Here is a 12,396-nt window from a genome sequence, read left to right on the forward strand (position 1 = left end):
AGGCATTCTCCTCCATGTACTAGTAAATAGTAGGTATCATGTGTCACTCACTGAAGAACTGAATCACTCCACAGATATTCATTCAAGATGACATCTGAGTAAGACTTCAGCCCCAAAGAAAGGCTGTGCAAAAAGCCCACATCTGGAGGAAACAAACTTTGACAAGCTGAGGGACCTTGGACTAGTTATTTAACTTCTCTGTCCCTCAGTTTTGTCTATAAAATGGGGATAATAATAGTACTTTGCTCTATTACATGATATACTTGAAATTAAAGAATGTTTACCCTAAGCGGTTTTGCTCAGTGGATAGAGCACTGGCCTGTGGACCAAAGGGTCCCGGGTTTAATTCCGGTAAAGGGCACGTACCTTGGTTGAAGGCTCCTCCCCAGCCCAGGCCCTGGTTGGGGCTCATGCAGGAGGCAACCAATCGAGGTGTTTCTCTCACATCAATGTTTCTCTCTGTCTTTCCCTCTCTTTTCCACTCTCCCTAAAAATCAATGGAAAAATATCCTCAGGTGAGGATTAACAACAACAACAACAACAAAAATTAAAGAATGTTCAGAATACAGTAAGTAGCCACAGCTTGGTTGGATGGCAAGGATTCTGTTAGGGGTAATAGAAAACAGGGTAAAAGGTTTACAGTTGTTCTTATGGAATAATACAATAATTAATAAATAACAATACAAGAATAAATTCCGTGTTTCCCATACTCACAACTGTAGACCTACTTTTGCCAGTAACTGAGTCTAGGTTCTTAAGGGTCTCAAGTTGAATATTGATTTAAAATATATAGACATGACTGAAGGATCTCGGGTTTGATTCTGATCAAGGACATGTACCTCAGTTACAGCCCCAGGGCTCGTGCAGGAGGCAACCAATCGATGTCTCTCTTTCACATCAATGTTTCTCTCTCTCTGTGTCTCTCCCCCTCCCCCTAAAAACCAATGAAAAAATATCCCCGGGTAAAGAATAACAACAACTATATATATACACACATAATACACACACACACACACACACACACACACACACACATATATTACATGTTGTATGTAGAAGATTATGACAGATTTACTAGATGAGTCAGAAAAAAGGAAGTCTAAAGCAAGAGAAGCCACTTAGCATCACTACAGCAATCTATGTGTATGGTAATGGGTATAGTGACAATAGAAATAGAAAGTAGTAGAAGTCAACATTAACCCACTGACAGACTAGATACAGGGCCAAGGTTATTAAGTGTACATGTTAATAATTTAATTAATAGATATGGTTTCTATCAAGAATTCACTATGGTACAATAAAGTCTAATTACCATATTACACTAAGTTACTAAATATTAAAAATGTTTCTAATGGAACAAATGTAAACATTAATAAGTATAATCAAATGAGAATATCATTTTTTCTTCTTTTAAAAAATATATTTTTATTGATTTCAGAGAGGTAAAGAGAGGGAGAGATAGAAACATCAGTGATGATGGAATCACTGATCAGCTGCCTCCTGCATGCCCCCCCTAACCAGGGATCGAGCCCACAACCCGGGCATGTGCCCTGACCGGGAATCGAACCATGCCCTTCTGGTTGAATTGCTGACCTATGGATTCCTCATGTACATTACTACTCTCCTTCTCAACACTTTCCCCACACCCTCAAGTGCTTTTATGAAACATTTCCGATATTTCTCTGCCTTAGCTGGAACCTGGTTCTTTTCCAAGAACACCACTTCTCTAAGAAAGACCCACTCCCTGCGCACAGTGGGGTCCAAAAGTTAGTGAGGGACTCTCATGGCTCCTCACACTGGCATCCAGACCACTACTTGGTCCTCCTGTGCAAACACCTGTGCTCCTCTGAGATTCAGAGCGTCCAGGAACCCCTCCTGATTGGTACCTGACTCAATTATTTCCCTCCTCAATTTTGCCACCATCACAGAAGACTTCAGTGTCCAATCCCAACCTCAAACTGTGTTTGCTTCCTTGACGCCAATAAAAAACTTCATCTGCTCTAGCAGTCTCACTCTGTAACTACATACATGGCTGGTCCTTACTTCAAGAACCTTAAACCTCATCACACACGTCTGGCCAAATCTTCCCATCCTCCCAGTACTCTCACTTCTGTGTTTTTCTTTGACAAATGTAGATATTTGTCATGATGCTCACAGTTCAGTAGAGGAAAAGGGACGCATGAACAAACTGCACTATTAAATGATGCACAATAGTAACAGCAGCAGGAGGATGTACTCTCTACACAGATGGCATCCAGAAAGAAAGAAAGAATGCTGAGGGGGAAGGAGCCTGCTTGGGGCTGTGTGGGAAGGGCAGCAAGGCTACACAAGCGAAGTTCGTGGAATGTTCCCAACAGGAACAGGCACATGCCAGGCAGCAGCAGTAACAATCTGGGAACCATGGGCCTGGAGCAGGGTTGCTGCTTTCCACCCTTGCACCACACTGTGGGGCATGTACACACTGTAACCTGTCCTCACAAAATGCCGAAGGGGTAAGGTTTTTTTTCTAAGCAGTTCTGTCAGATAAATGAGTGATTTTCCCTTATAAAAGCTTTTTATGAGAACTTTCATATCTCAGAGCACACCAAAGTTATGTTGCCCAAACCACAATGGCCCATGATGAGGTAAGTACTAGTACAGAGCATGCAAATGTGTAGGAACTATTCTAGCTATTTGATTCTGCCATGGCCATTTTATTACATTTTACAAAAGTACTGGTCAGCAATAGGGGGGAAAACTGGCCCTTCACACAGAAAATTTATGGAGCAGCGATCTAAACTCTGATCATAATTAGAGAACCCTGTATTATAAACGCCTAGTATGCTAAGTGTTCAGCCATCCGGTCTTCCGTTCAACCAATCAAAGCGTAATATGCTAATAATATGCTAAGGCCACCACTCAACTGCTCACTATGACATGCACTGACCACCAGGGGGCAGATGCTCCAACTGGTAGGTTAGCTTGCTGCTGGGGTCTGGCTGATAGGGACTGAGCGAGATGGGCCAGACACACCTTGGAACTCTCCTGCAGTCCCTCCCTGGCTGGCCAACCTCCCGTGTCCCTCCCCGGCCCTGATCATGCACTGGTAGGGTCCCTGGGTTTGGCCTGCACCTTCTCGCAATCCAGGACCCCTCGGGGGATGGTGGAGAGCCAGTTTTGGCCCGATCCTGCAGGCCAGGCTGAGAGGCTCCACTGGTGCACGAATTTGTGCACCAGGCCTCTAGTGGTTATGATAAGTCACAATGTCCATCCTTTCTACTCGTGTCTGTTTTATAGGCAGTGCCAGTAACCAGGGCACACAAGGGGCTAAGGGAGCTACACAGGCATCCCATGTCACTTTCTAAATCCCCCTGAGTCTGCTGGTGTGAAGAATCTGAGGACACAGGAGCAGGAGACACCCTACCCTGCCTTGCCCTGAACTGTTATCATGTTTTTACTATTGCATTCCTCCCTCTCTTCCCTAGAGGACTTGAAGAGAACTCTGGAGAAAATACAGTTAAATTCAAGAGATAATTGAATTTCTCACTGGCCTTAAGATAGTTTATCAGCATTCCTGGGCCTAACAAAAAAGAACCAGGCTCAACACTTCCCATAGATTCCACTGGAATCTAATTCCCACAGCAGGCTAAGACCTGCTAGAACATAGTGTGCTTAAAAAGTAGCAGTAAATGACCACTGCTAGAAGAGGAAGAAAGAGAGGGAAGAGGCTAGGGATGAGTGTCCATTTGGTTTTATTTGTACCTATTCACAGGGGAGAATCCAATTTAATATCAGCCTGGGCACAGACAGATAGCAGGTGCATGGAGTGGTAAGAGCCACTTGCACTCCATCTGAAGGAGAAGCCTGGACAAAGATCCCCAGAGACTGTGGTTGGGCATCTCAGAGAACCTCTCTAGGTCCCCCTCTCCTCTCTCCTCTTACCTCCCTCTGCTGGCACCTCTGGTTTCATCCTGTTGCCTCGGTTGAACTGTCTGAGTCTTGATTTCAGCCTCACCCTGGGTATCATCTTTTTAACAAATCCTTCAGGTCAATCTTTGCCATCCGCAAGCTATTTCTGACCCACTTCAACATCCAGTCTAAGACCCTGGAAGCCCCTGTCCATCCAAGAGACACATTTGGAGAACATGCTGATACTGTGAAACCAAACTGGAGATAATACTGTGTTAAGCATTTTTTATGGATTATCTACTGTTCAAACATTACAATAATCTTGTGAGATAAGTACTATCCCCTTTTTCTACATGAAGAAATGGAGTGTCAGAAAGGTGACTAAGGCTGCATACACCCTAGAGTGTGCACGTGCGATTCACACACACACACACACACACACACACACACACACACACACTTTTAATAAGTGGACATGGGATATGTGAGTAGCAGAGGCAGTACTCCAACCCAGGTCAATCTAAACCCAGAGCCCAGACTGCCAACTCTGGTAAGAGATACTTACATTTTATTTTTAAAATATATTTTTATTGATTTCAAAGAGGAAGGGGAGAGAGAGAGAGGGAGAGAGAGAGAGAGAGAGAGAGAGAGAGAGAGAGAGAGAGAGAAACATCAATGCTGAGAGAGAATCACTGATTGGCTGCCTCCTGCATGCCCCCTACTCGGGATTGAGCCTGCAACCTGGGCATATGCCCTTGACCAGAATTGAACCTGGGACCCCTGAGTCTGCAGTCCAACGTTCCACCCACTGAGCCAAACCGGCTAGGGCAAGACACTCAGATTTTAAAACAACGGTAAGTTAAAGGCAGAAGTAGCTCTTGGCCTTAAGCCCCTGCTGGCCATGGCCATGGGCATCTGCTTACTCCATGCCACAGGTGCTTGATGACAGAGGCGAGTGCAGAGCAATTCTATGAAAACAGACTGTTTACAATAAAATAGCTAGTTATTAGTAATAAAACACAAATGTTCCCCTTCCTATTCAAACCCATGTTATGAGCCTTAATTTTAAGATCACCTCAAATGGCACCTGTGAGCCACACCCTGAAAGAACTATATGTTTTCTCCTTTTCTCTTTGTGTATACTGTGGTATTTACCACACTGAGTCACAGTCCACTTCCCTGCTAGACTATGAACTTCCCAAGGGCTATATCTGACTCTTCTTGCATCCCTACCACTGTATCTGGCACATAGTAGGGACTCAGTAAATGTTTGCTGAATGAATCAATTAATTAAAGAAGTATTCTCCCAATGTGCATTATCCACCTAGTGTTCGTGATTACCAAGTTTGAAATAAACTTCAAAAATTTTCATTCAAAAATGCCCATTTAATATAAATGTCAATACAGTCATATCAGGAAAATAGTTTGACAACTGGAGAATGATCCCTGGAAAAATCATTGGGGGGCTAAATATTTCATCAAATAACTTCAGAGTAAAAACAATGAACACCATGGCTACAAAATATTTTCAAAACGAAAGGAAGCTTATGTTCCCTGAATCAGATTCAAGACAAGATCTGAACTTCTGCTATCTCACCACTTTCTTTGAAACTAATAATTTTCTGTTTGGGGTGATTTCATGGAATTTTTAATATGTCATTTTACACAGTGGGTTGTGAGACTTAAAAACTTAATTTCACCTCTGAATCATTCTAAATTCTCGTTTAGAAAAAAACATAAAATTTTAGCTCTGCTAAAAATATACTGTTATAATTCAATGCTCATGTTATGGTTAAAAATCTAGATGTGGTTAATTATCCACATGAGAAGAGAAAATCAGCAAATTCATAATTTGGAATTAGATTTTCACTCCTATTATAAGAAGTAATTATGTATTAGAGCAAGTAATGCTCAACACTAGTTCATGAAAGCAACACTAAATGTCAATACAAAGATTTCATGAACAGCAATGGGGCGTAATGACCAGACAGTGGCTGTGCCCACGCAATCTAAGAATTCCGAACAGGCGACACCGTGAACTGTTTCACTGTTAGGGATGACCTTCAGAACTCTAAAAGAGCAGATTGCAAATATTTCAGGGAGTCAATTTATGAAAAATAAGAAATGCAGAGTTGCAACATAAAAGCCTTGAATGAGCTTGAATATAAAAAAAGAGAGAGGCATGCTGTAGTGGCTGTTACACGTGGAGGCATGGAGGAGTGCGCTTGCCTCTGCGGTGTGGGCTCTTCACCGGGATGTTGGTGTGTCGTCAGAAGTGTCAGCGTCCAGCTGAGACGGCAGCAGCCGATGGCAAGCCGGCCCCGCAGAAAAGCAAGTTGTGGCAGACGCCGCGGCTGGCTGCTGTGCAGGGAGTGGAGAATCGCGAGCCCCATGCCACCCCGGCCGCCCCCGCACTGCTCGCTGCAGGACCTGCCGGTGGAAATCTTCGCCTGGCTCCCCGGCACCGATCCGCTCAGCCTGGCCCAGGCCTGCACCAAATTCCACCACATCCTGCACATGGACAGCATCTGGAGACGGCGCTGCCGGGAGGAGTTTGGCGTTCGTGAAAACTTGCAGAACCTGGAGACGATCGGATTGTCATATCGAGAAATCTTTGCGAAGCTGTTCCACCCGTACAGACACACTTTGGGATTGTGGCAGCTAGGTAATGACTATAGAAGGCTGCTGAAAGTAGTGGTGGCCGGCTTAGGCATTACTGGTTGGACGTGCAGGCCTCCCCTTAACACCCAACGCAATTCGAGCCCGCGTTCAGAATTCGCCTGACGGAGAGGAAATCAGCCGCGGTGGAGTGCATGGAAGGCCGCCATGGCAGGCCCCACCACCGCCACATGCAGATTGAGAAGAACAGGTTCACCACCCAGTGCAAGAATACAGACCACCGAACGGATTCACCAACGCTGCTTAGGGAAGCACGGGGGCGGGTGCTGGTGACCTCCCGCCGCCTCTACCTCCCGCCACACCACCCGGACGACCTCACCAGGCCAGGCCAAGTCGAATACGAGGGCTTAATAGTAAAGACTGCCATGCTCAGCTTCCAAGGGAAGTATGCCAAGGTCACGAAGATCATGGGAGCCTCCAAGGAGACGTTAGAGATCTACCTCATGCGCTGCATCCAGCTGCGAGATGGTGAGATCTTCCGCAACTTCAATGAGCTCTCCTGCGTAGTCCAGGAGATTGAAGAGCAGGTGATCTGGGAAGAAAAGAAAAGAAAAAAAGCGAGGGCCATGGCTGGCAGAGCCCTGCCCAGCACAGCGGCGGGGAGTCCGGGGCTGCAGCTTCGGAGGAGCAGCCTGTCCTGTTTGTTCTGCCTGTGGGTGTATTCTCAATAGACCGGAACCGTCCCCGAACCTGCAGGATGTGTGTCTATGGCGTGGACACTGTTACTGTTACCAGACATGGCTTCCCCTTCACCAGGCGCTGCCCTGGAGTCTTCATCCTGTCCCATGAGGACCACTTCGGGTTCATCTGTCTGGAGCTGAATTACTTCATCCTGTACGGCAGAGTCCAGAACACCTTCCAGAAAGTGGAGGCACCATCCCCGCAGGCCTTCCTGGAGATGCTCTCGAACATTCAGTCCGGACTCCCTGGTAGGAGCAGCTTGCATGCACTTTGAAGATTTGACCTTCTGACCAGGTTACCCACCTTTGTTTGTTTTTTAATTCTCACCCGAGGATATTTCCCCATTGATGTTTAGAGAGAGTGGGGGAGAGAGGGAAAGACAGAAATAATCCATGTGAGAGAAACACATCAGTTGGTTGCCTCCTCCCCAAGCCCGGACCAGGGCTAGGCTGGGTAGAAGCCAGCAATTGAGGTAGAAATAAACCTTAGACCAGTGGTCTCAACCTTCCTAATGCTGTGACCCTTTAATACAGTTCCTCATGTTGCGGTGACCCTCAATTTCATTGTTACCAATTGAACATAATTAAAGCATAGTGATTAATCACAAAAGCAATATGTCATTATGTATGTGTTTTCCGATGGGCTTAGGCGACCCCTGTGAAAGGGTCGTTCGACCCACAGGTTGAGAACTGCTACCTTAGACCTTTCCATCCGCAGGTCCAGGCTCTATCCACTGAGCCAAACCAGCTAGGGGTGATCATGTCTTTTTAAAAAGAAAGAAAGAAAAGGGAAAGATCCTAAAATTAGATAGTGGTAATTGTTAGATTGTACAACTCTGAGTATAATAAAAATCACTGAATTGTACATTTTATTTTATTTTTTTAATTAAATCTTCATTCAGATTAAAAAAAAAGAGAGAGAGGGAGAGACGACATATCAAAACAACTGAGAAAATGGAACTCTAGACTATATATTAGTTAATAGCATTTATCAAGATTAAAGTCCTTGTGTTATATTATGTAGAAGAATATAACTTGTTCTTAGGAGATACCCATGAAGGATTTAGAATTCCTAAAAGGTTCAGTTTAAAAAAAACAAAAGTGTGGGTACGTGCATGTGTAAGGAAGGAAGGAAAAGAGTGTGCAAATGTGGCAAAATATTAACAACTGGGAAATCTAGATAAAGGTGATCACTGAATTAGTCTTTATACTTCCCTATAAACTTGACTTTTTTCAAAATAAAACCCTGGGGTTAAAAAAAATTCAGAAAGAGGTGTGACCTCATGCTGCAAGACATTGTTTCAAGATTAGTGGGACACTTCTAGACATTTTTTTTTTAATTCGGGGGAGGGGGAGAGGGAAAACCATAGAGGAAAATCATTAAAATATTCTTAAAAATGATAAAGTACAAACAATAAAAAGAGATGCCTATATTAAAGGATGACTATCAAATAGTGTTATAACTCCTTAAAGCTTTTTAAATAACAGGCTAAGGCACAGCGCTGAGGGTTTTACTATTTTCTTTTGCTTTAAACAATGTTCTAGAGAAGAACCACTAACAAATTTGAGAGCCTAGACATACTGCTTTATAAAAACCATCTAACTTAACCATCATAACATGTATGATTGTAGCTGGTATGACCCCAAACTGAAAGAATGAAAATAAGAAAGTAAAACTCAATGAGGTAAAGAATGTACATGCAAATTCACAGAGTAAATGGATGGTTTGAACTCAAGTATGTGTAACTTCACAGGCTAGGTAGGGTCTTTCCCATATGGCATACTAGATGAACAATGAAACAAGATTGCTGTTTGCTTAGTTTTAATCTCAGAGTTTTATTGGGAGACTACATCTACCACCACAGCTAATTTTTCATAATTGCAACAATAAGTGGTATATTTCTATTTTTTCCACCAAAAAGAATGACCTTCCAAAACAGAAAGCCTACAATAAGCTTAAAGAAAAATTAAACCCCAAACTTTCAATGTTAATTACATACAAATTCTAAAATACATTGTGTATAACTTCTGTGTATTTAAAAAGATATACATACAGATAAGAAGTAATTCCTAAGAGTAGAAATGGGTTTCAAAAGAGCAAAAGTAGAATATTTCCTTTTCATTTTGGATAGAAATGCTCTCTCAACTGTATCCTGTACTCCCTTATCCTGTACTGTAGGTAGTGAACCTACTTTAAGCACTCATTCATGCGAAGGTCTATCACTGTGAATATGCATTAGGTTACTGTGGTATCTTTACGTCAGCAATAACCACAGGGGCATTAACAAACGTAAAGCCATTTGCTCTGATTCTAACTGGCCCACGATGACACGTTCTTACGGTAACTGCATTTTAAGTTTTTCTGCCCTTTATTAAAAACTATCATCAAACACTATATGTAGCGTCCTTTACCCAATCTTCGAAATCACTGCTTCTAAACTGTGTCTCCTCAATCAGATAACCATGCAGATAATAACTGATCAAAAGCAGGAATAAACAGATTAGGGTGAGCGTCTCCATTTAAAAAGGTACATTAATCTCAGTGCACAGTATGATTTTAAGTTTAGCCCATCAGAGAATATTTCCAATTATTTCCTAGTTATTGCATATGCCACAGGTTATGTTTTTCTAGGCAAATGACAAATAAAATACTACTTTATAGCAGTAATTTTCTTTTTTAAATATATTTTTATTGATTTCAGAGAGGAAGGGAAAGGGAGAGAGAGAGAGAGAGAGATGGAAACATCAATGATGAGAGAGAATCACTGATCAGCTGCCTCCTGCACGTGCCACTATAGGAATCGAGCCTGCAGCCCAGGCACATGCCCTGGCTGGAATCGAACTGTGACCTCCTGAGCTACACCAGCTGGGCTATAGCAGCAAATTTCAACCTTTTTCAACTCATGGCACAGAGAAACTAAACATTTTTTTCCAATCTGACCAAAAAATAGGTATAATTTTGATTCATTCACACTGGATGGCTTTGTTGTGTTGGCTGCTGTCATTTTTTAAATTTGACAATCTAAGGGAAAAGTGCTCAGTGCCCCTGACTAAATAGTCAGGTTTGCATGTTTTAAAATTCTTGCGGCACAGTAGTTGAAAATCACTGCTCTATAGCAACTATTCTTTTCATACCTTCTTCAAGACTGCAATCATTTGAAAAATGTCACCATTAGTAAGCACAATCCATAATTCAGTCAGACTTACCTGAGGCACGCCTCGTGAACCGGTTTATTACTGCAGCTGAAAGAAAAAAAGGCAGAATAATATTAGATAAAAATCTATTAAGCCAGAGCCATGAAAAGAAACTGAATTAAGTGATCCCATTAAGTTAAATATGAAAAAAATAAGTGAATAAATAATCAAGAGGAAATACCACAAATGTATGAAAATTAAATGTTTACATTTACTCATAGCTAAAGAAATACAAATTAAAATATTTCACCTGTTCAATCAATTTAAACACTTTAAATAAAAAACTCGTTATAGATAGCTTAATCTACTTAACTGAAGACAGTGTAAATCTATAGAATATTTTTATAAGTTGGCAATTACATCAAGTGCCATTAAAGGTTTGTGCCCTTTAATAGAATAATTCTATTTTAAAAGATTTATCCTAAAGAAATACCACTAGAGAAAGAAAAAACAATGTATGAATATAACTTCAGCAGCATAATTTTACAATGAAAAAACAACTAGGAAACAAAATTTAAAATGCCCATGTATACTGAAGTTGTTACTAGGTAAAGGACAATATGTCCTTGATATTCTCAAATTTAAGATACGTGGTTTTGACAATTTTTGTGTAACCCCAAGGTCCATGACATACAAATCTCTATATTATGAGCTGCACTTTCAGGCTGGTGTATGAGAGTGTACCACTCAACCAGTAATCCTATTATGGGCCCACTCCCCAACTCAACTCAGCTCTGTGGTTTCTTCTTGGATTTGGTTTTAGTCATCTCAAGAAGGAAGGTTTTTAAAAACTTTATTTCTTGAGAAAAGCAGAAATAAGTTTATTGTCCATATTATTTACATACAGGACATCATGCAGTACACAGTATATTTAGTGGTAGAATGTCATGGGCCTATTACTTTTTATTACTTCAATATTTTCAAAACAATAACTATAAAAAACTAGAGGCACGGGTACATGAAATTCATGCACTGTGGGGGGGGGGGGTGTCCCTCAGCCCAGCCTGTACCCTCTCCAATCTGGGACCCCTCAGGGGATGTATGACTGCCGGCTAAGGCCCGATCCCACAAGGATCAGGCCTAAACTGGCAGTCGGACACCCCCTCACAACCCGGGACTGCTGGCTCCCAACCGCTTGCCTGCCTGCCTGCCTGATTGCCCTTAATCACTTCTGCCTGCCAGCCTGTTTACCGCCTAACTACTCCCCCGCCAGCCTGATCAACACCTAACTGCTCCCCTGCTGGCCCGATTGCCCCCAACTGCCCTCCCCTGCCAGCCTGGTGCCCCCCCAACTGCCCTCCCCTGCAGGCCTGCCCCCCCCCCAATTGCCCTCCCCTGCCAACCTGGTTGCCCCCAACTGCCCACCCCTGCCGGCCTGGTCACCCCCAACTGTCCTCCCCTACAGGCCTAGTCCTCCCCAACTGCCCTCCCCTGCAGGCCTGGTCCCCCCAACTGCCCTCCCCTGCAGGCCGGTCCCTCCCAACTGCCCTCCCCTGCCGGCCATCTTGTGGCATCCATTTTTGACCACAGGGGGGCGGCCATCTTGTGCAAAGGCGTGACAGTCAATTTGCATATTACCTCTTTATTATATAGAATTTTTACATTATGGAAATAGATCAAGTAAAAGTAAGACTTGAAAATTTTATCAGCAGTATGGTTATACTGCATGAAAAATCTTATGCATAGGAACAAGTACGAGGAGAAAACTATGTCAGATGTTTTACCTTAGTCCTTGCAACCATGCCATTTTACTGATGAGGCTCAGAGATATTGATTAATTTGCTTTAGATTTCACAGCCCCCTGTGGCAAAGCTGGAGAATTTGAACCTAGGTCACTTCGCACTAACATACTGCCTCATAATGAACTCTCAGAAAAAGAAAATTAAAAAAAGAAAAAAAATCCCATTTACCATTGCAACAATAACAGCAACAACAAAAAGATACCTAGGAATAA

The 12,396-nt window shown here is 42.8% G+C and overlaps 1 protein-coding gene across 2 annotated transcripts in view; it reads right to left on the reverse strand.

Moving 5' to 3' along the window:
* Positions 1–12,396, reverse strand: part of PRKAR2B (protein kinase cAMP-dependent type II regulatory subunit beta) — a 73,755-nt gene that overhangs the window by 39,197 nt on the left and 22,162 nt on the right. For both annotated transcript variants that reach the window (XR_004970795.1, XM_036327538.1), the window contains exon 2: positions 10,455–10,490. Coding sequence is in view for 1 of the 2 variants with exons in the window: in XM_036327538.1 (XP_036183431.1) it covers positions 10,455–10,490 (36 nt within the window). In the remaining variant the exon portion in view is untranslated. The remainder of the gene's footprint in view (positions 1–10,454; positions 10,491–12,396) is intronic.

This window comes from Myotis myotis, unplaced genomic scaffold (assembly GCF_014108235.1).
Source record: "Myotis myotis isolate mMyoMyo1 unplaced genomic scaffold, mMyoMyo1.p scaffold_m19_p_11, whole genome shotgun sequence".
NCBI classification, from domain to species: Eukaryota; Metazoa; Chordata; class Mammalia; order Chiroptera; family Vespertilionidae; genus Myotis; species Myotis myotis.